Source organism: Carcharodon carcharias, chromosome 7 (genome assembly GCF_017639515.1).
Source record: "Carcharodon carcharias isolate sCarCar2 chromosome 7, sCarCar2.pri, whole genome shotgun sequence".
Classification (NCBI taxonomy): domain Eukaryota; kingdom Metazoa; phylum Chordata; class Chondrichthyes; order Lamniformes; family Lamnidae; genus Carcharodon; species Carcharodon carcharias.
Window position 1 is genome coordinate 190,606,075 of NC_054473.1, and position 24,551 is coordinate 190,630,625.

General features: G+C 47.9%; 1 protein-coding gene across 1 annotated transcript in view; it reads left to right on the top strand.

Moving 5' to 3' along the window:
* The window catches only part of rhpn2 (rhophilin, Rho GTPase binding protein 2), a 58,389-nt gene extending 41,312 nt beyond the window's left edge, over nt 1-17,077 (top strand). The window contains exons 8-15 of the mRNA XM_041192395.1: nt 3,083-3,270; nt 4,575-4,731; nt 5,104-5,223; nt 7,271-7,462; nt 7,582-7,658; nt 9,120-9,266; nt 9,800-9,958; nt 15,302-17,077. Coding sequence (XP_041048329.1) covers nt 3,083-3,270; nt 4,575-4,731; nt 5,104-5,223; nt 7,271-7,462; nt 7,582-7,658; nt 9,120-9,266; nt 9,800-9,958; nt 15,302-15,553 — 1,292 coding nt within the window. The 3' untranslated portion in view covers nt 15,554-17,077. The remainder of the gene's footprint in view (nt 1-3,082; nt 3,271-4,574; nt 4,732-5,103; nt 5,224-7,270; nt 7,463-7,581; nt 7,659-9,119; nt 9,267-9,799; nt 9,959-15,301) is intronic.
* The last annotated feature ends 7,474 nt before the right edge of the window (nt 17,078-24,551 follow it).

Sequence of the window (24,551 nt, forward strand, 5' to 3'; positions counted from 1 at the left end):
TAAACACCTCACTCACAGAAAGCTAGCATCCAGATACAGCAAGCTATTAGGAAGGCAAATTGTATGCTAACGTTATTGCATGAGAGTTGGAGTACGAGTAAGGAAATGTTGCTTCAGTTGTAAAGGGCCTCAGGGAGACACACCTAGAGTACAGTGAGTATAGAAATAAAGGTTCCTGGCATGAGAGGGTTGGCCTTTGAGGAGAGATCGAGTAGAATGGGCCTCTGCTTTCTGGAGTTTTGAAGAATGGGAGGTGACACAAGAACACAATAAGTAGGAGCAGGTGTAGACCACTCAGCCCATCGAGCCTGCTCCGCCTTCAGTATGATCATGGCTGATCTTGGGCTTCAACTCCACTTTCCCATCTGCTCCCCATATCCCTTAATTCCCTGGGAGACCAAAAATCTGCCTATCCCAGACTTAAACATATTCAACGACGGAACACCCATAACCCCCTGGTGCAGAGAATTCCAAAGATTCACAACCCTTTGAGTGAAGTAATTTCTCCTCATCTCAGTTCGAAATAATCGGGCCCTTATCCTGAGACTGTGCCCCTGTGTTTTAGATTGCCCGACCAATGGAAACAGTCTCTCAGCATCAACCCTGTCAAAACCCTTCAGAATTTTGTATGTTTCAATGAGATCACCTCTCATTCTGCTAAACTCCAGGGAAGATGTAACTCTTTTGAGTTAAAACCAATTAAACCAAATTAACAAAACTGGGATAAATCAGACACAGCCCCTAATTCAGGTCAGCTGTAAAACCAAGAACAAAGTTTAAAGGAAACTTACAAACTTTAAATTAAAATGTGATTTAAGGGGTCGATAAAGCACCCCAGTCCCCGCGGTGCCCACCGAGCACGGAAGGCCTCGAGTGTGCCAGCAGACACCACGTGCTCCCTCTCCAGGGACATCCGGCCGCGAACGTAGCCGCGGAAGAGGGACAAACAATCGGGCGGGACTCCCCCGTCGATCGCCCGCTGCCTGGACCTGTTAATAGCCAACTTGGCCAGGCTCAGCAGCAGGTTCACGAGGAGGTCCTCCTCCTTTCCGACCCCCTTCCGCACTGGGTGCCCGTAGATCAGGACCGTGGGGCTGAAGTGCAAACAAAACATTAGTAACAGGTTCTTTAAATAACTAAAAAGGGAGTTAAACTCCAGGGAATATAAACCCAATTTACTCAGCCTCTCATCATAGGACAACCCCCTCATCCCAGGGACCAATCTAGTGAACTGTCGCTGTACCACCTCCAGTGTAAGTATATCCTTTCTTAAATGTGGAGACCAAAACTGCACACAGTATTCCAGATGTGGTCTCACCAAAACCCTATACAATTGTAGCAAGTCTTCTTTATTCCTGTACTCCAATCCCCTCACAATAAAGGCCAACATGCCATTTGCCTTCCGAATTGCTTGTTATACCTGCAAGCTAACTTTCTGCGTTTCCTATACAAGCCAACCCAAGCCTCTTTGAACACCAACATTTACAGATTTCTCACCTTTTAAAAAATATTCTGCTTTTCTGTTCTTATAACCAAAGTGAATAACTTCCCACTTCCCCACATTATACTTCATCTGCCATCTTGTTGCTCACTCACTTAACCTGTCCAAACCTCTTTGTAGCCTCTCTGTGTCCCCCCCACAGATTACCTTCCCACCTAGCTTGGTATCATCAGCAAACTTAGACACATTACTCTCTGTCTCTTCATCCAAGTCATTAACGTAGATTGTAAATAGCTGGGGACCCAGCACTGATTTTTGCGGCACTCCACTATTTACTACCTGCTAATTTGAAAAAGTCCCGTTTATGCCTGCTCTCTGCTTCCTGTCCTTTAACCAATCCTCTATCCATGCTAAAATATCACCCCCAATTCCATGAGTCCTTATCTTGCCTACCATGTTTTTTTGTGCTGCACCTTACCAAATGCCTTTTCGAAGTTCAAGTATACCACATTTACTGCTTCCCCTTTATCTACCCTACTAGTTACATCCTCAAAATCCTCTAATAAATTTGTTAAACAAAATTTCTCTTTAGCAAAACCATGCTGACTTGTTCTAATCATACTATGCCTTTCTAAGTGTGTTGTTGAGACTTCATTGAAACATATACAAAATTCTTAAGGCACTCGACAGGGTAGATCCTGAGAGGTTGTTTCCCCTAAGAGTCTAGTAGCAGGGGGGCACAGCTATTTAGAACTGAGATGAGGAGAAATTTCTTCACTCACGGTTGTGAATTTTTGGAATTCGTTCTACCTTTAAGAGGACTGTGGATGCTCCATTGATGAGTATATACAAACTGAGGTATGATTGGACACTAAAGAATTTGAAAGATATGAGAAGTTCGGTTGCGATCTTATTGAATGGTGAAGCAGGCACAATGAGCTAAATGGCCTACCTGTGCTTCTATTTCTTAAGTAGGTCACACCTTAATCTTCTATGTTCAAGGGAATACCAGCCCAGTTTAAGCAGTATGTACCATCTACAAAATGGACGGCAGAAACTAACCAAGGTTTCTTCTGCAAGATTTCACCCCATTGTGCAGAGAGCAGGAATTAAACAGGACTGTTTCAAGTTAGCAGGTAGTGAATAGTGGAGTACCGCAAGGATCAGTGCTGGAGACTCAGCTATTTACAGGTAGTGAATAGTGGAGTGCCGCAAGGATCAGTGCTGGAGACTCAGCTACTTGCAGGTAGTGAATAGTGGAGTGCCGCAAGGATCAGTGCTGGAGACTCAGCTATTTACAATCTCGACTAATTACTCAGATGAAGAGACAGAGAGTAATGTATCTAAGTTTGCTGATGATACCAAACTCGGTGCGAAGGTAAGCTGTGGGGGGGACACAGAGAGGCTGTAAAAGAGATATGGACAGGTTAAGTGAATGGGCAACAAGATGGCAGATGGAGTATAATGTAGGGTAACATTATTTGCGCTCTGAGCCTTTTAGGGGATTGAATGATTGGACCAACGAGTAATGATGAGATTTCAACTAAAACAAGAGACAAAAGAAATTGCCCTTGAGGTAAAAGGTAGTGTAACCATCTGTCGAGTGTCCCTACCACATTCCTCACCTTACTCTGTTTTCAGGGGTGCTGAGCCACTTGAAAGAAACCTTCACCCACACCCCAAGTTTCGACATGAGCCCATCGATGCAGAACATGCTGATCCGCTTGATGTTAGCCCAAGCCCAGGAATGTGCCTTTGAGAAGATGGTGCTGCCTGGAATTCGCAACCAATACTTCAACCTGCTGCAGGTGGCACAGGAAGCTGCCAGGGTACGTTACATGCTTGGGTTTTTAATTCATGTGATGTGAGTATGGTCGACATTTATTTCCCATGCCCTTTGAGGGTGGTGGTCAGCCATCTTGAATATAGCTGAGGGCATCTTAGAGGGCACTTAAGAATTAATCACATTGCTGTGGCTGTGGAGTCATGTTTAGGCCAGACCAGGTAAGGACAGCAGATTTCCTTCCTTAAAGGCCACTTGTAAAAACCCATCTGGTTCACTACAATTCAGTACTTACATGCTCATCATTACTGAGACTAGCTTTATAATTCCAGATTTATTTCATCCCCAGCTGCTAGGATTTGAACTTGCGTTCAGATTATTAACTGGGGCCTTTGGACTGCTTCTCCAGTACATACGAAATAGGAGCAGAAGGAGGCCATTCGGCCCTTTGAGACTGCTTCGCCATTCAATAAGATCATGGCTGATCTGTTTGTGTTTTGATTTCCACATTCCCATCTACACCTGATAAACTTAGATTCTTGTTAGACAAGGAAATCAATCTACCTCTGCCTTAAAAATATTCAGTGACCCCGCCTCCATCACCTCCTGAGGCAGAGAGTTCCAAAGTCACACAACCCTCTGAGAGAAAAACATTCTCTTCATTTTTGACCTAAAAGGGTGAACCCTAATTTTAAAACAGTGCCCCCTAGTTCTGGACTCATTCACAAGAGGAAACATCCTTTCCACGTCCACCTTGTCAATATCATATGTAACATAGTCTCTCTGTTATCCCCTCGTGCCAACAACTGTAATGGGTGATACCTGCTGCTAGGGTGTGTCTGTGGCTAATTCTCCAACTTGTGCTGTGGATTTGCTGTGAAAGGTCCAGGCAGCAGGACATGGACTGGGTGAGGGAAGTGAAGTGATGATTAATACTAACTTGGAATTTAAAGAAATTTCACAAGCTCAGGGCATCCCACAGCTTTTGCAGCCAATGGAGTGTTTTTGGAAACATAGGGCAGGATTTCCTGCCCCTGCAGGAAGTCAGTGGACTTTTGGCTGGGTCACCACAACGGGACCGGAAAATCCCGGTCATGGTCACTGTCCTGTGGGGAATCACAGCGGGCGGCTTGCACACAGCGGGCGGCTTGCACACAGCGGGCGGCTTGCACACAGCGGGCGGCTTGCACACAGCGGGCGGCTTGCACACAGCGGGCGATTTGTACACAGCGGGCGGCTTGCACACAGCGGGCGGTTTGTATACGACGCATGATTGTTGATTTTGAAAATTGAGTTTAATTTGAGCAGTGTTAGCTGACTTGGTTAATGCTTCTTTTCTGGATTTCCTAGGTGTCCGATGTGTACAGCTTCATTAACCAGTCCATCACACAGGCTCCAATCAAGGAGCATGTTCCCCCAGCATGGTCCTACACTGTCCAGGTGAAGCTGGAGCATTACAGAGCACTGGCGCATTATTTTATGGCTATTGCAATGCTGGATCACCAATGTGAGTACTGGGAGCTGCCAGGCTTGGAGAGGGTGGGTGGGGACAGATGGCCAGATGGAGGCCAGTTGTATATGTTCACCTTGATGCCCTCCATAATCAAATAACCAGCTAATGCTCACTCTTGGAGATTTTTTTATTCATTCACGGGATGTGGGCGTCACTGGCTGGGCCAGCATTTATTACCCATCCCTAGTTGCCTTTGAGAAGGTGGTAGTGAGCTGCCTTCTTGAACCGCTGCAGTGAGCGAGGTGATGGAGCCTATGAATTAATCAAGGTGTATGGAGAAGGACAACCTGTAAACTATCGGATAGCAGGTAGTATGTTCAGTGTTGGTGTTCTCTCACCGTGTGCGTGTGTGTGTGTGTGTTGCAGTGAATGCCCGGGATGATGCTGACCAACAGGAGATGCTGCTCTCTAAGCTGTATGATTCAATGCCTGATGGCCTCGCACCACTGTCTATCCTCCAGAGCAAAGAAGAACGCAAACGTGTAGGTAAGAAACTGCTGCCTGCACTCCGGAGATTGCTTTGTAGCAGAGTAGGCGTGTTCTGGGTGTAAGAATTGCTTCCCTTAACAAATCCTTGTTTGTCCTTGAATAATTTTGCGCTTTTCTCCATAACATTGTGTCACAGAATCACACAGTGCAGAAGAGGCCCTTCGGCCCATCGAGTCTGCACCAACACGTGAGAAACACCTGACCTACCTACCTAACCCCATTTACTAGCACTTGGCCCATAGCCTTGAATGTTATGATGTGCCAAGTGCTCATCCAGGTACTTCTTAAAGTATGTGAAGCAACCCACCTCCACCACCCTCCCAGGCAGCGCATTCCAGACCGTCACCACCCTCTGGGTAAAAAAGTTTTTCCTCACATCCCCCCTAAACCTCCTGCCCCTCACTGCCCCCTTGTGACTGACCCTTCAACTAAGGGGAACAGCTGCTCCCTATCCACCCTGTCCATGCCCCTCATAATCTTGTACACCTCGATCAGGTCGCCCCTCAGTCTTCTCTGCTCCAACGAAAACAACCCAAGTCTATCCAACCTCTCTTCGTAACTTGAATGTTTCATCCCAGGCAACATCCTGGTGAATCTCCTCTGCACCCCCTCCAGTACAATCACATCCTTCCTATAATGTGGTGACCAGAACTGCACACAGTACTCCAGGTGTGGCCTCACTAAGGTTCTATACAACTCCAACATGACCTCCCTACTTTTGTAATCTATGCCTCGATTGATAAAGGCAAGTGTCCCATATGCCCTTTTCATCACCCCTAACCACTAACGTGCCCCTCTGCCTTCAGAGATCTATGGACACACATGCCAAGGTCCCTTTGTTCCTCAGAATTTCCTGGTGTCATGCCATTCATTGAATACTTCCTTGTCAAATTACTCCTTCCAAAGTGTATCACCTCACACTTTTCAGGATTAAATTCCATCTGCCACTTATTTGCCCATTTGGCCATCCCGTCTATATCTTCGTGTAGCCCAAGACACTCAATCTCACTGTTAACCACCCGGCCAATCTTTGCGTTATCTGCAAACTTACTAATCCTACCCCACACATAGTCATCTATGTCGTGAAGATTTTTTCCAAAAAATCATAGGTCAGTCTGACTGGCCTGTACTTACTCAGTCTGTCCACTCCTCTCTTTTTGAACAATGTTTGCAGTCCTCTGGCACTGCACCTGTGGCTGGAGAGGATTGGAAAGTGATGCTCAGGGCCTACGCTAATTCCTGCTGTGCTTCTTTTAACAGCCTGGGATTCATTTCATCTGGACCTAGTGATTTATCCACTTTCAAAGATACTAACCCCCTTTAATATGTCCTTTCTCTATGTTTACCTCATCCAACACTTCACACTCCTCCTCTTTAACTGCAATGACTGCATCTTCCCCTTTTGTAAAGACGGATATAAAATAAGAATCATGCCCACATCTTCTGCCTCCACACACCAATTAACTTTTTGTTCTCTAATAGGCTCTACCCTTTCCTTAATTATCCTCTCGCTTTTTATGTTTTTATAAAACTGAGTTCTCTTTCATTTTACTTACCAATATTATTTTTCATGCCTTTTCTCTGTCTCCCTCATTTCTTTGTTAGCGAAAGCCCTCCTCTTTTCCACTCCTCAAGGCTTTCTGCAGTATCGAGCTCTCAGTGTCTGACACATGCTTCCCTTTTGTTTGCTTTATCCTACTCTATATGTCCTTTGACATCCTGGAGTGTCTAGATTTGGGATTCCCACCCATTTTCTTTGAGCTGACATATTTGTTCTGAACCCTCACTAAATTCTCCTAGAATGTAAAACCCCTCTGACTGCTCTGACACTGATTTCCCTTAGAGAGAGAGAGGGGGGGTTTAGAGAGAGAGAGGGGGGGTTTAGAGAGAGAGGGGGGGTTTTAAATGTTTGCCGATTTGAAAATCTGAAATATTGTAGTGAATGGGATAGTCGGTTAGGAAATAAAAGCTTCATTCTGAGCTGAGAGCCTTTTACTGGTCAGTCAGCAATGAACACTTCCTCATACATGTCCTGTATCTACAGGGAAAGCTCACCTGAGGAAAGCCATAATGGGACAGGAGGAGGCCATGAGGGTTCAGAACCTCTGCAAACCTCTGAGGAAGAACGAGATCCTTCAAGAGATTCTGAGAGTTTCCCATAAACGCTCACTCACCAAGTATTCTGAACACGATCAAGAGGATGATTTTGACATGATGAACGCTCCCAATATAATCGGTACTCTTGCCGCCTCTCCCAGTGTGCATCTCTCTTATTCTGATACATTTCTCCATCACCATCACTCTGGTCCTGTGTGATTTATTGATTATGTTGTGGGTTTTTTTTTCTCCCCGCAGCTAAAAGTGATCAAAAGATTGAAGTTGTGCAGCCGCAATTCTCCAAGGTGAAAGTGGTGGATTTTTTCCACAAGCTGGTACGTGTTACAGGCTGAAGGGTGGGGGCGGGGAGCCAGGGGCATGGCAACAGGGGGCGCTGGGGGAGGATGGGAAGTGGGGGCTGGGGGGAGGATTGGGAGCAGGCGGAGACTCGGGGCTGAGAGTTCACCCGCTTACTGCCAAGTGTAACTCCCAATATCCAGCTTTCCACCAACACTTTCCTGTAAACATTTCCCTCTGCTCAAGACACTGACTATTCTACCATGATGGTCATTCTCACCTGAGTGGACATCCTTTGTCTCCATAATAAGCGGACAGGCTGATCAATTTGGAAATAGTGGTCCTGGCTGAACTCTGTCCTGTCCCTGTTAGGGAACTATTTAGGCAACTAATGATTGTTGGACAATGATCAGGATTCCTGACTGACTCCCCCCAGGTCCCCACCCCAAACACTGAAACTCCATTTCTACAAGAGCAGTTGCTGCTTGAGTAGATTAGATTGCTGGAGTCAAGAAGCAGATTGTGTAGATTAGAGCCACACTCAGTGGTACAGTTGCTGAATAAGGAAATCAGCGTTACATAAAAACACAGCACAGAACAGACTCGAAAGTTCTGTACCAGTGTTTATGCTCCATACAAATGTTCTTCTGTCCATCTTCATCTCAGCATATCAGTTATCTGTCAGTTTTTAATGAGTTGTGTGTCTCTGTGGACAACGTTGAGTGGAGGAGTCAGTCAGGTGTTGTTTCAGACTCTGCCCACTTTCACTGTAGCTCATGGTTTGTGTTACACATCTGCCTTCATAAACAGTGACCTGGCGCTCCACACTGCTTTTAACTTTTCCTCTTCAGTCCTTTTAAATAATGGCTACCAGCAATTCCACAGCACCCAGGAAAGGCAGCAGCTCCCTGTTGGTCAGTAACAGGAGGCAACTCAGTGGGGTGGAGGGATTGTCCGAGAAGTTTTTGAGGGAGGTAATGAGGCAGGAAAAGTGCTGGGTTGGAGAGTAGGAAAGGGAATGGTGGTGACTGAAGCATTAGTCTTCAGGCATTCGGGGGCAGGCCTGCTTTCCTAGGCTTCTGCTGATGGGGCTTCTTGAAACACTGACCTGCTCTTCAAATGATGCTATGTGATCTTTTACATCCATCTGAGAGCGTAGACACAGCCTTCCCAACAGTTCAGCACTTGCTCAGCACGGGGAGTGTCAGCCTGGATTATGTGTTCAGTTCTCTGGAGTGAGACTTGAACCCACGAGGCTGGATGCCACCCACTGGAGCCACGACTGACTCCGGCTGTCTGACGTGTCCAGCTGGGCACTAGCTGGTGAGCTTCTCCTGGGTCCAATACTTCTTCCTCAAACCAGCACAGCCAAAAACACATTGAGCGGCCATTAATCTCACTGGTACAGGAAGATCCCACAAATGGCACTTACTAGAAATTCCAGTATTTTATTGAATCAGTTTCTCAGGCGTGTCGTTAACTGCAGTTGTTTCTCTCAGGGCCCGCTTAGTGTGTTCTCGGCTAAACAGAAATGGACAGCACCGCGTAAAATTCACTTGATGCCAGGGGACCAGGATCAAGGATTCACGCTCCAGGGCGAGTCAGCAGTGCAGGTTATGAGCTTGGATCCCACCAGTGGTGCTGCTGTAAGTAAAGCCTCAATTTTCTCTGCTTAAAAACCTGTTGCTTGATAACAAACATCACTTGCTATTTAATTTATTTCTCACTCCCATCTGTCCATTTGTTGGATAGAGTTTCTGTGTCGAGCTGGTGGATCTCAAGCTCGACATTCTGCTTCTGCACACTTCCCTGGAACAGGGAAGGTATCGCCACAACAGAATTGGTGCTCTGATCGCTGCAGGGAGGCAGAGTCAGACTTGGCCTATGTGACCCACCCCTTCTCCTGCCTTTTACCAAAACTGAAGTACCTGCCAGCAATCAAACTAGACTCGCAGGAAGATCCACAAGGATCAGGCTTAAGGCCTAAGCACCCGCTGGGTGAACAGACGGAGCTGGCAGGAGTTTCACAAGTTGACATTCCAACCTCCTTCTCTGTCCTTTCCTCCAACACCATCCCCTCCCCATCCCTAAGGCAACCCTGGTGTGAGGTAGGTTAATGCATCAGTGATTGGGAGTCCAGACTCTGTGTGTCTGTGTCTCAATTTCTCTCTCTTTTCAGCGGTCAGGGCTGAGGGATGGAGATATCATTGTGTCTGTCGCAGGGAAAGATTGTAAATGGAATTCGGTGAGTGAGGTGATTAAGATGCTGAAGGAGATACCGGAAGATGGACGAGACATTCAGGTTATCAGCCTTCAAGGACTGGAGACTGTGCAGCTGGTGAGTGAATGTGTGCAATTGTCAGATCTCACTGGCTCTATGTATAGGATTCTGCACCGAGATGATGAAATTCAGTGGAGTAGGTACACAATGCCAGCACTGATTACTCTGCTCAATATCCTAATGAAAATCTGTCTAGCAGACAAGTTCCAATCCTGCTGCCTGGGTTGAGTTAGCCGTTGCAGCTGAGTTTCTGTTTCACAGTCCCGATCCTGGGAGGGAAGTGGGGGAAGAACAGAAATCCAGCCTGGGTCCTCGCTCCTGATTGAGATCCATAACCCAGGAAAATGTCAGTGTAGCCACAGTAGGGATCAGAATGAACCCAGCTTCTCTTTGTTTCTTTTGATTCTCTTTGTTATTGATTGACTGACTCTGTTGACCCATCCTTGCACTGCGACTATCCAAACATATTAACATCTGAATTAGGAGCAGGAGTAGGCCACTCGGCCCCTCGAGCCTGCTCCACCATTCAATAAGATCATGGCTGATCTGATAGTAACCTCAACCCCACATTCCCACCTACCCCTGATAACCTTTCACCCCCTTGCTTATCAAGAATCTATCTAGCTCTGCCTTAAAAATATTCAAAGACTTTGCTTCCACCACCTTTTGAGGAAGAGAGTTCCAAAGACTCTCAACCCTCAGAGAAAAAAATTTCTCCTCATCACTGTCTTAAATGAGCGACCCCTTATTTTTAAACAGTGACCCTGAGTTCTAGATTCTCCCACAAGAGCAAACATCCTCTCCATATCCACCCTGTCAAGACCCCTCAGGATCTTATATGTTTCAATCACCTCTTACTCTTCTAAACTCTAGCGGATACAAGCCCAGTCTGTCCAACCTTTCCTCATAAGACAACCCACCCATTCCAGGTATTACTCTGGTAAACCTTCTCCGAACTGCTTCCAACGCATTTACACCCTTCCTTAAATAAGGTGACCAATATTGTACACAGTGCTCCAGATGCAGTCTCACTAGTGCTCTGTATAACTGAAGCATAACCTCCCTGCTTTTGTATTCATTCCCCCTCGTAATAAATGATCACATTCTATTAGCTTTCTTAAGTATTTGGTGTACTTACAGACTAGCCTTTTGTGATTCATGCACTAGGACACCCAGATCCCTCCATCTCAGAGCACTGCAATCTCTCACCATTTAGATAATATGCTTCTTTTATTTTTCCTGCCAAAATGGACAATTTCACGTTATACTCCATTTGCCAGATCCTTGTCCATTCATTCACTTAACCTGTATATCTGTTTGTAGCCTCCTAACGCCCTCTTCACAACCTACTTTCCTACCGATCATGTGTCATCAGCAAACTTAGCAACCATTCCATCCATCCCTTCATCCAAATTGTTTATATAAATTGTAAAGTTGGGGTCCCAGCACTGATCCCTGTGGCACAGCGCTCGTTATACCTTGCCAACCAGAAAATGCTCCATTTATGCCTATTCTCTGTTTCCCGTTAGCTAGCCAATCTTCTATCCATGCCAATATGTTATCCCCTACACCATGAGCCTTTATTTTCTGCAATAACCTTTGATGTGGCACCTTATCAAATGCCTTCTGGAATCTAAATACAGTACATCCACTGGTTCCCCTTTATCCACAGCACGTTACTTCCTCAAAGAACTCCAATGTATTGGTTAAATATGATTTCCCTTTCATAAAACCATGTTGACTCTGATTACCTTGAATTTTTCTAAGTGCCCTGGGATAACATCTTTAATAATAACTTCTAATATTTTCCCTTTGACAGATATTAGGCTAACTGGTCTGTATTTTCCTGCTTTCTGTCTCCCTCCCTTTTTTTGAAGAAAGGAGTTACATTCACTATTTTCTAATCTAATAGAACCTTCCCCCAAATCTAGGGAATTTTGGAAAATTAAAACCTACACATCAACTATCTCACTAGCCACTTCCAAACCCTGGGAAGAACAAATGGGTTAGTGAGTGGAGTGTGGCTGACTCCATGACTGGTGAGCTGTTATTGCCAAAGGCATAGGTAGGAGAGAGAAGAGGATGTGCATGTGCGTTTTGTACTGCAGACTGATTCAGTACACTGTCTCCTCTACTGTGCTCTTTACCTTGGCCACTGAGGGAGCACTCCATGTACTGCCATATACACAGGCTTCTGGAACATCTTGACTGAGCTGGATTCCTAGCCACGCTTTTGTCCCCCCTCCTTGAACCACCCCAAGAGAAGTTGTGACTGTTGGAGTGTTGCTGCAGTCACCAGAGTGCTGATCTTTATTTTCATTCACAGAATGTGGGCTTCACTGGCTGGACCAGTATTTATTGCCCATCCCTAATTGCCCTTGAGAAGGTGGTGGTGAGCTGCCTTCTTGAACCGCTGCAGTCCATGTGGTGTAGGTACACCCACAGTGCTGTTAGGGAGGGAGTTCCAGGATTTTGACCCAGCGACAGTGAAGGAACGGCGATATATTTCCAAGTCAGGATGGTGAGTGACTTGGAGGGGAACTTCCAGGTGGTGGTGTTCCCATCTATCTGCTGCCCTTGTCCTTCTAGATGGTAGCGGTCATGGGTTTGGAAGGTGCTGTGTAAGGACCCTTGGTGAATTCCTGCAGTGCATCTTGTAGATGGTACACACTGCTGCTACTGTGTGTCGGTGGTGGAGGGAGTGAATGTTTGTGGATGTGGTGCCAATCAAGCGGACTGCTTTGTCCTGGTGTTGAGCTTCTTGAGTGTTGTGGGAGCTGCACTCATCCAGGCAAGTGGAGAGTATTCCATCACACTCCTGACTTGTGCTTTGTAGATGGTGGGCAGGCTTTGGGGATCTGCTCGGGGGGCGGGGGGAGGAATGAACAAGCTCATGGGGCTAAATGGCCTTTCCTATTCCTCATCAGTGCAAATCAACAAGTCTTTGGATTGTGAGCATCACAACTTTGCCTAATATGTCCCACTGTTGATCTGCATTTCCAGTTAGAACATCATAAGCATCCTACCTGCTACATAAGATGGTGTCACTTTTGCTGATGGCTGAAGAGACCAATCCATGAGAAGCAGGTTCTGCCACAAGTGCTGCATCGGAGCAGAATGTTTGGTTTCCCCCACCCCCATAGGGCAGAGTGCGGTGACTAGCTTTAGGATGCCATTTAGCTGCCCAGCAGTGACTGGGTGACTTGCTGCAGATGCTGCGGGGGTGGAAATGAAGCTGGCTGTTTTTACACTGACCTGCTGGGGATGTTGCATTGGGCTGGTGTGATCTTGGTATCTGGTTCTCCAGCTGTTTCTGGCCTAGTCCTGGTGATCTCAGCCCCAGCTGTACAGCTTTACTTTGTTTCTGTGCAGTGGTGTCCTTCCAACCGTAATGCAAACGAGTTCTTTGAGCTGTAGTTACCGTACACAGGGATCAGGTGAGTGTGTACTCAGCTGTCCCACTCGGCCTCATGTCAATAAACACTTTGGGATTGAGGATTCTATTAAAAACAGTGTATGTGTGATAAGCCAATGATTGTACCTGTAGGATGGAGGAGATTGAGAAAGGTTTGATTATTCCTGAGACTCTGCAGGGGTGATGGAACTTCTTCCACCCTTCCACTTTTCCCCAAAAACCCCAGCAAGTTTCAGCTTCTCGCTGCCTGCAGTATAACTGCTTTTTTTGATTCTTTCACGGGATGTGGGCATCACTGACGAGGCCAACATTTGTTGCCCGTCCCTAACTGCCCTTGAATTGAATGGTTTGCTGGACCATTTCAGAGGCAATTAAGAGTCACCCACATTGCTGTGGGTCTGGAGTCACATGTAGGCCAGGTAAAGACACAGGAAATAGGAGCAGGAGTGGACCTTTCGGCCCATCGAGCCTGCTCCGCCATCCAATACCATCATGGCTGATCTTGGACTTCAACTGCAATTTCCTGCCCACTCCCCACGTCCTTTAATTCCCTGAGAGACCAAAAATCTGTCTATCCCGGCCTTAAATATATTCAGTGATGGAGCATCCACAACCCTCTGGGGTAGAGAATTCCAAAGCCTTTGAGTGAAGTAATTTCTCCTCCTCTCAGTCCCAAATGACCTGCCTCTTATCCTGTGGCTGTGCCCCCGTGTTTTAGATTCCCCCAGCCAGTGGAAACAATCTCTCAGCGTCCACCCTATTAAACCCTTTCAGGATTTTATAGGTTTCAATTAGATCACCTTTCGTCCTTCTAAACTCCAGAAAATATCGGCCCAATTTACTCGGTCCCTCATCATAGGACAGCCCCCTCATCCCAGGGACCAAAGTAAGGATGGTAGCTTTCCTTTCCCAAAGGACATTAGTGAACCAGATGGGGTTTTTACAATAATCGATGATAGTTTCGTGGTCACTATTACTGAGACTAGCTTTTCAATTCCAGATTTTATTCATTGAATTTAAATTCCACCAGCTGGCGTGTGAGATTTGAACCCATGTCCCCAGAGCAAAGGCCTGGACCCCTGGATTACTGGTGACATTAACACTACACCCCTGTCTCCCCATAAATTGCAGTTGGAACTCTATAAATATTTCCATTATTTACTCCAGCAAGCTGCACTCTAATGGAAATGACCAGAAGCTTCAAGAAATATTGGCCCAAGCAGTGAACATTGTATTCCCATTTTAAGGGGGTTTATTATAAATGACTAGTTTCAGTCCTATCTATTTATCCCAGCTTGTAACTCATTCCATACCTATTTATTTTTATATATAACATTGTTCTCCCCCTTGCTTTTATTTCCGGTCTTGCTCTGTACACTGTCTAACGGTGTGATTAAATCTGATGTTTTGGAGTAGTCTCCTGAATAAACAGGCCACTGGGAGCTCAGTCGAGTTTGTTTACCAGGATGTGTTTATCTGCTGCTAATTACTGGTCTCTTTCTCCTCCCCTCAATTTTTTTGAACACCCTGTAGCCTGTTGAATAATGATCTCTCCCTCACACAGAGAGAGAGAGAGACAGGGTGCTTTAAGGAGGTTTCTATTGTAGAAATGTTCACTTTATTAAATGTGCATAGTATCCTTGCTGAAGCTGACAAAAGGTCAAATATTGGTCTGCAAGAATTACAAAGCATGGTAATAAATGGGAGGGGGAAGGGTTCCTTTTTAATTAAAAGCAGGAACATGTCTTAGTCTTCCTCTAAACCTAGGTAGTGAGCTTGCAACTTTCCAACCTGTGACTTCCCATTGTCACATAGCAACTTGCTAATTACAGAGGGGAAATTGGTTTGTTATTGAGAAGCCTCGAGTTTTTACCAATGGAGATGGTTTAGCAAATAATTCATATCTTTCAGGCATAGGCAGCTCATTGACTGATCTTGGCCATTTTAAAATTCCTTGCTAATGTTTTTTTCCCTTCTGATCTCAGCCCAAGTGTGCGACGTACTATGGTGGGTTACCCAAGACTTATTCATTGACGTGCTTGACTCTGGATGATGGGAAAAGCAGGAAGGGCAAGAAAGTGGTGAAGAAACTGTCGTTCCTGAACTGGGGCATTAAGAACACAAAGAAGACAGCGAGTACAGTCAGCCTTCCCTCAGCAGTGGATAGCAGCCCCCAGCAAGTCCCTGACAGCACTGCCCACTTCCGAGACACATCTGATGGGAGCTCTCTGTACTGAGGGGCCCTGTCTACTGACTGGGCTCCTGATTCAAACTCCTAAAGCTTTGTAGACAATTCTACCCTGTCTATGCTCTCGTTTGGACCATAAGCCAATAAATGGAGGCTTCCTGAATTGTGTCTGAGGGTACAGATGTGCATGGTTTATCTCAAACACCATGTCCTTGCAGGTGCAGTATCTCTCCTGCTTGAAGTCCAGCTATTTAATCTCTACTCTTGCCAAGCAGCTCAATGAATCTGTCTGAATGTGTAGCTCTCGCACACATTTCTATAACTGACAATCAGTTGATCACTTTCTCCCCAGAACTAGCTCATGACTCATGTCCTACAGCATAACTGAGGTGTTCCAGCTCTATCACATCTGATTGCTAAAGAATTGTTAGGGACTTCACAGCCTCTATGTAATGTCTGTATGTATTGCTCTTATGAAACACTACACGCTTGGATTTAAGCTTCTTGATGGGTATGGAGTTGACATACAAGGAGGGGAGAGGGTCAGGACACTTCATTCTGACAAACTCTCCTCAGTTTTTCATTATTCAGAACTATAGAACTTCTGATTGCTGTGATCGATTATGATCCTCTTTGGTACACACCCCAGAAATGGGGTCAAAGGCCAAAGGTGAATTGACATCCCTCTCGCACATTCAAACCACTGAAGAATGAACAGCAAGCTGATTCCTTTCTATTTAAAAGGAAATTAAACAAATGCTTTGAATTCTTGAGGTTGTATGGTCAATACTATATTCTGTTAGTTTATAAATACTATCTACAGGGTAGATTTAAAATATTACTGTTTGATACTCAAATGAAAATTGTGCCTTAATTTAACAATTAGAATATAAATCTTAAACAGCAAGTCTGATTTATTTTTGGGTACATGCCATTGGGTTAACTGCATTGTTTAACCAGGGTCTATGTGGGTTTAACTTATATATAAATACTTATTCAAGTGTTTTGTACAGAACTTGTCCTGTATTTAACAAGTTCATTTAATCGAGATGTGTAGATTTTGATCTTTTCACTAAGCTCTGCCCCAACTGTATGGTTTACTGCACTATCTTCCATTCTGTGTCGTGATGGTGAGATTAATGCCCCTCTTTGATCTGACCATTAGAGGCACTGACCCCATCCCTCTAGGATAGGATCTATCCACCAAGAGATGGCACTTTCTGCTGGTGTTGGGAGTGCATTTACCCATCGAATATGGAAGTGGTAAAAGAGCTCTCCCCCTGTGGAAGGCTTCATGTTTATTTCTCCTTTACTATTACTCTGTTAAACTGGTGCCTCCCATGAGGATTCCATTTCTATTTAAACTCTGTCCCACCAGAACAATAAACTCCAGGAACAAGTTACCCAACCCATACACAATAGAGAGATCCACACTTCTACTCCAGGAGACTCCCAGCTCACATCCTCTAGCCTTTGTTTTGTATTTGGATTATTTATGTTGTGATTACATCTGTAAAATGAGATTTTTTTTTAATGTGTAGAAATTAAAGATCAAAATAAATGTACAATTGCCTGCCTGTTGTTAGAATCATATCTTTCAAGCCTGAAGTTTTCTTTTACAAAATGGAAGGATTTGGTATAATCTGGACATCTGGATGCTAACCTGGGATTTTTTAAAAAGGTCTTGGAACTGTAAATAAGCAGGCCTCTTCCAAGAAATCACCTGACCTTTATGGTACTTGAGGAGTTATTTGTGTTGAGCTGCAAAGCACTTTAATTAATGAAAAGCTGGGAGACAAAAACGGCAGCCACATGGGTGAGAGGAAAAAACTGAAGTTGTGAACAAGCTAAGGAAAGAAGGCTCCCTTGACTGGCTCCCTCTCTCTACCTTGCCTGCGATTGTGTGTGGCTGTCAACCTGTAGCCAGAGAACCCTCATCTGAGTGTAACTGGTCTGTATTTGGACCTGCAAAGCTGAGACCAGTTGGTGAGAACATCCAGGCATCCACTGGGACCAGCGGCCTATCTTCACACGAGGGAAATCCAGGTCAACAGCGTCGAGACCCTGTGGACTTTATCCTTCATTTTGTAACGCCCATTCTCAAAAGCCCATCTCTGCAGAAACTCTGTTTGTCCTTTGTTTGTGTGTGTGTGTGTGTGCTGGGGATTTCTTTAGGAAGAGATAGATAGTTATACTTCCTGATTACTATTACGTGTTATCCAGTACTTGCAACTTGTTCACAGAAGTTTTATTTTAAAATAAATTACTGGGGTTTTTTGAAAGAAGCCTAGAGGTATAGGAACACAATTGGCCATTTCAGTGAGAAAATTAAACATTTAAATTAATCGCACAGCCTGCAGAGTAGTTGGACTCGATAATTCGCACACTCCTCCCATCTTGGTCACATTACTGTTACATTTCTTGGGCTCGGTGACCAGTACAAGAAGCAATGGCAAGTAGACCCACAGCAGGAGAGAACTGGACACGAGTAACCAGTCAAGCTGCGGAGAGGGACAGTTTCAGCCAATAACTCAGACCATACCCCACATACACACACACACACACACACAAGCAAATTGTCATGGGAAATTCTGCTATGCTTTCCTAGCGACTCAAATGATCACAACAGCAGTGGGAGAAGAAAAGTTAGTACATAAGAACTAGGAGCAGGCAATTCAGCCCCTCGAGCCTGCCCCGCCCCGCCATTCAATACAATCATGGCTGATCTCATCTCAGCCTCAACTCCAATCTCCTGCCCTCTCCCCATAACCTTTCAATCCATTACTAACTAAAAATCTGCCTATCTCCTTAACCTTATTCAGTGTCCTGGCATCCACTGCACTCTGAGGTAGTGAATTCCACAGATTCATGACGTTTTGAGAAAAGTAATTCCTCCTCATCTCTGATTTAAATCTACCACCCCTTAGCCTAAAACTATGGCCTCTCATTCTAGAATGCCCCACAAGGGGAAACATCCGCTCCATGTCTACTTTGTCTATCCCCTTTAGCATCTTATATACCTCAATGAGATCTCCTCTCATCCTTCTAAACTCTAGCAAGTGGTCAATTTAGGGAACCGATTCTCTAGGGAGATGATGGAAGCAGATACTACGGATTTGTCCTGTCCAATAAAGTCTCCCTGGCTGCTTATTCCCCAGTGTAACCATTCCCAGATTCCAGCGCTTCTAACAACTTTCAGTTATCTGTTCTGAACCCGAGCTACAGTCAGCACCTTCTCAGTGAGGTGAATTTCCTCACTGCTCTAGATTGGAAATCACTTGCTGACACGCATGTTCTAACCCTGTGGCAATAAAGCTGGGTTGAGTTCAATCAGATAGGCACATTGTTGCAGAATCTAAAGTTCTGACTAATGCTGATGGAATGAGACTCGTCCTGTTTAGTTACACAGGGGAATAGGCAGCCATTTAGGGAATCAGAATGCTGCAAAAATCCGAGCTGAAGCATTAACTCTGTTTCTCTCCCTGGAGATGTTGACTGACCTGAATGGTTCCAGCATGTTTGTTTTTTTTTCTTTATTGTAATGTTTTGTCAAATGTAAGAAATGGATCTATTTCTTTTCTTGCTGTTTTCCCCTAACAGGCAGTCAGACACTGGAATTGTCTGATTGTCTTTTTAGCCTGGAATTGAATGTCTGGCTGGGCCATTTCAACCACATTGCTGTGGGTCTGGAGTCACATGTAGGCCAGACCAGGTAAGCACAGCAGATTTCTTTCCTGAAAGGACATTTGTGAACCAGATGGGTTTTTATAACAATCAATGACTAGCTTTCCATTCCAATTCTTAAAAATTAATTTAATTTAAATTCCACCAGCCGCAAAGGGTGCGATGTGAACCCACAGGATTGTTATGGTGCACAAGGAGGGTGGGATGGGTGGGAATGGGTGGGAGGTGAACCCACAGGATTGTTATGGTGCACAAGGAGGGTGGGATGGGTGGAATGGGTGGGGATGGGTGGGAATGGGTGGGAATGGGTGGGAATGGGTGGGATGGGTGGGAATGGGTGGGAATGGGTGGGAATGGGTGGGAATGGGTGGGAATGGGTGGGATGGGTGGGAATGGGTGGGAATGGGTGGGATGGGTGGGAATGGGTGGGATGTGAACCCACAGGATTGTTATGGTGCACAAGGAGGGCACATGGCCCATAGCGTCTGCACTGGGTCTCCAGCTGAGCAACTCTTCTTGTTCCATTCCCCCACCCTCTCCATGTAACCCTGCACATTCTTCCTTTTCAGATAGCAGTCTAATTCCTTCTGAATGTTTCAGATGAATCTGCCTCCACCACTCTCTCAGGCACAGCATTCCAGACCCTAAACACTCAGTGCCTGAAAAGGTTTTTCCTTCGAGTCTGCCTTGGTCCCAGTCTCAGGTTTCTCACTCACTGTCAGCATCACATATCAACACACACACACACACACTGACCCTCTCACAGTGGGCGAGGGGGAGAGAGTGAGTGCGCACCCTGAGAGTGAGATGGACACACACACACTGACCCTCTCACAGTGGGCGAGGGGGAGAGAGTGAGTGAGCACCCTGAGAGTGAGATGGACACACACACACTGACCCTCTCACAGTGGGCGAGGGGGAGAGAGTGAGTGAGCACCCTGAGAGTGAGATGGACACACACACACTGACCCTCTCACAGTGGGCGAGGGGGAGAGAGTGAGTGCGCACCCTGAGAGTGAGAGTGAGATGGACACACACACACTGACCCTCTCACAGTGGGCGAGGGGGAGAGAGTGAGTGAGCACCCTGAGAGTGAGATGGACACACACACACTGACCCTCTCACAGTGGGCGAGGGGGAGAGAGTGAGTGCGCACCCTGAGAGTGAGAGTGAGATGGACACACACACACTGACCCTCTCACAGTGGGCGAGGGGGAGAGAGTGAGTGCGCACCCTGAGAGTGAGAGTGAGATGGACACACACACACTGACCCTCTCACAGTGGGCGAGGGGGAGAGAGTGAGTGAGCACCCTGAGAGTGAGATGGACACACACACACTGACACTCTCACAGTGGGCGAGGGGGAGAGAGTGAGTGAGCACCCTGAGAGTGAGAGTGAGATGGACACACACATACTGACCCTCTCACAGTGGGCGAGGGGGAGAGAGTGAGTGAGCACCCTGAGAGTGAGAGTGAGATGGACACACACACACTGACCCTCTCACAGTGGGCGAGGGGGAGAGAGTGAGTGAGCACCCTGAGAGTGAGATGGACACACACACTGACCCTCTCACAGTGGGCGAGGGGGAGAGAGTGAGTGAGCACCCTGAGAGTGAGATGGACACACACACACTGACCCTCTCACAGTGGGCGAGGGGGAGAGAGTGAGTGAGCACCCTGAGAGTGAGAGTGAGATGGACACACACACACTGACCCTCTCACAGTGGGCGAGGGGGAGTGAGTGAGAGCGCACCCTGAGAGTGAGAGTGAGATGGACACACACACTGACCCTCTCACAGTGGGCGAGGGGGAGAGAGTGAGTGAGCACCCTGAGAGTGAGAGTGAGATGGACACACACACACTGACCCTCTCACAGTGGGCGAGGGGGAGAGAATGAGTGAGCACCCTGAGAGTGAGAGTGAGATGGACACACACACACTGACCCTCTCACAGTGGGCGAGGGGGAGAGAGTGAGTGAGCACCCTGAGAGTGAGAGTGAGATGGACACACACACACTGACCCTCTCACAGTGGGCGAGGGGGGAGAGAGTGAGTGAGCACCCTGAGAGTGAGATGGACACACACACACTGACCCTCTCACAGTGGGCGAGGGGGAGAGAGTGAGTGAGCACCCTGAGAGTGAGATGGACACACACACACTGACCCTCTCACAGTGGGCGAGGGGGAGAGAGTGAGTGCGCACCCTGAGAGTGAGAGTGAGATGGACACACACACACTGACCCTCTCACAGTGGGCGAGGGGGAGAGAGTGAGTGAGCACCCTGAGAGTGAGATGGACACACACACACTGACCCTCTCACAGTGGGCGAGGGGGAGAGAGTGAGTGCGCACCCTGAGAGTGAGAGTGAGATGGACACACACACACTGACCCTCTCACAGTGGGCGAGGGGGGAGAGAGTGAGTGAGCACCCTGAGAGTGAGATGGACACACACACACTGACCCTCTCACAGTGGGCGAGGGGGAGAGAGTGAGTGCGCACCCTGAGAGTGAGAGTGAGATGGACACACACACACTGACCCTCTCACAGTGGGCGAGGGGGAGAGAGTGAGTGCGCACCCTGAGAGTGAGAGTGAGATGGACACACACACACTGACCCTCTCACAGTGGGCGAGGGGGAGAGAGTGAGTGAGCACCCTGAGAGTGAGAGTGAGATGGACACACACACACTGACCCTCTCACAGTGGGCGAGGGGGAGAGAGTGAGTGAGCACCCTGAGAGTGAAATGGACACACACACACTGACCCTCTCACAGTGGGCGAGGGGGAGAGAGTGAGTGAGCACCCTGAGAGTGAGATGGACACACACACACTGACCCTCTCACAGTGGGCGAGGGGGAGAGAGTGAGTGAGCACCCTGAGAGTGAGAGTGAGATGGACACACACACACTGACCCTCTCACAGTGGGCTAGGGGGAGAGAGTGAGTGAGCACCCTGAGAGTGAGAGTGAGATGGACACACACACACTGACCCTCTCACAGTGGGCGAGGGGGAGAGAGTGAGTGAGCACCCTGAGAGTGAGAGTGAGATGGACACACACACACTGACCCTCTCACAGTGGGCGAGGGGGAGAGAGTGAGTGAGCACCCTGAGAGTGAGAGTGAGATGGACACACACACACTGACCCTCTCACAGTGGGCAAGGGGGAGAGAGTGAGTGAGCACCCTGAGAGTGAGAGTGAGATGGACACACACACTGACCCTCTCACAGTGGGCGAGGGGGAGAGAGTGAGTGCGCACCCTGAGAGTGAGAGTGAGATGGACACACACACACTGACCCTCTCACAGTGGGCGAGGGGGAGAGAGTGAGTGCGCACCCTGAGAGTGAGATGGACACACACACACTGACCCTCTCACAGTGGGCGAGGGGGAGAGAGTGAGTGAGCACCCTGAGAGTGAGAGTGAGATGGACACACACACACTGACCCTCTCACAGTGGGCGAGGGGGAGAGAGTGAGTGAGCACCCTGAGAGTGAGAGTGAGATGGACACACACACACTGACCCTCTCACAGTGGGCGAGGGGGAGAGAGTGAGTGAGCACCCTGAGAGTGAGGAGATGGACACACACACACTGACCCTCTCACAGTGGGCGAGGGGGAGAGAGTGAGTGAGCACCCTGAGAGTGAGAGTGAGATGGACACACACACACTGACCCTCTCACAGTGGGCGAGGGGGAGAGAGTGAGTGAGCACCCTGAGTGAGAGTGAGATGGACACACACACACTGACCCTCTCACAGTGGGCGAGGGGGAGAGAGTGAGTGAGCACCCTGAGAGTGAGAGTGAGATGGACACACACACACTGACCCTCTCACAGTGGGCGAGGGGGAGAGAGTGAGTGAGCACCCTGAGAGTGAGATGGACACACACACACTGACCCTCTCACAGTGGGCGAGGGGGAGAGAGTGAGTGAGCACCCTGAGAGTGAGAGTGAGATGGACACACACACACTGACCCTCTCACAGTGGGCGAGGGGGAGAGAGTGAGTGAGCACCCTGAGAGTGAGATGGACACACACACACTGACCCTCTCACAGTGGGCGAGGGGGAGAGAGTGAGTGAGCACCCTGAGAGTGAGAGTGAGATGGACACACACACACTGACCCTCTCACAGTGGGCGAGGGGGAGAGAGTGAGTGAGCACCCTGAATGAAGTGAGATGGACACACACACACTGACCCTCTCACAGTGGGCGAGGGGGAGAGAGTGAGTGAGCACCCTGAGAGTGAGAGTGAGATGGACACACACACACTGACCCTCTCACAGTGGGCGAGGGGGAGAGAGTGAGTGAGCACCCTGAGAGTGAGAGTGAGATGGACACACACACACTGACCCTCTCACAGTGGGCGAGGGGGAGAGAGTGAGTGAGCACCCTGAGAGTGAGATGGACACACACACACTGACCCTCTCACAGTGGGCGAGGGGGAGAGAGTGAGTGCGCACCCTGAGAGTGAGAGTGAGATGGACACACACACACTGACCCTCTCACAGTGGGCGAGGGGGAGAGAGTGAGTGAGCACCCTGAGAGTGAGAGTGAGATGGACACACACACACTGACCCTCTCACAGTGGGCGAGGGGGAGAGAGTGAGTGAGCACCCTGAGAGTGAGAGTGAGATGGACACACACACACTGACCCTCTCACAGTGGGCGAGGGGGAGAGAGTGAGTGAGCACCCTGAGAGTGAGAGTGAGATGGACACACACACACTGACCCTCTCACAGTGGGCGAGGGGGAGAGAGTGAGTGCGCACCCTGAGAGTGAGAGTGAGATGGACACACACACACTGACCCTCTCACAGTGGGCGAGGGGGAGAGAGTGAGTGCGCACCCTGAGAGTGAGAGTGAGATGGACACACACACACTGACCCTCTCACAGTGGGCGAGGGGGAGAGAGTGAGTGAGCACCCTGAGAGTGAGATGGACACACACACATTGACCCTCTCACAGTGGGCGAGGGGGAGAGAGTGAGTGAGCACCCTGAGAGTGAGAGTGAGATGGACACACACACACTGACCCTCTCACAGTGGGCGAGGGGGAGAGAGTGAGTGAGCACCCTGAGAGTGAGAGTGAGATGGACACACACACACTGACCCTCTCACAGTGGGCGAGGGGGAGAGAGTGAGTGAGCACCCTGAGAGTGAGATGGACACACACACACTGACCCTCTCACAGTGGGCGAGGGGGAGAGAGTGAGTGAGCACCCTGAGAGTGAGAGTGAGATGGACACACACACACTGACCCTCTCACAGTGGGCGAGGGGGAGAGAGTGAGTGAGCACCCTGAGAGTGAGAGTGAGATGGACACACACACACTGACCCTCTCACAGTGGGCGAGGGGGAGAGAGTGAGTGAG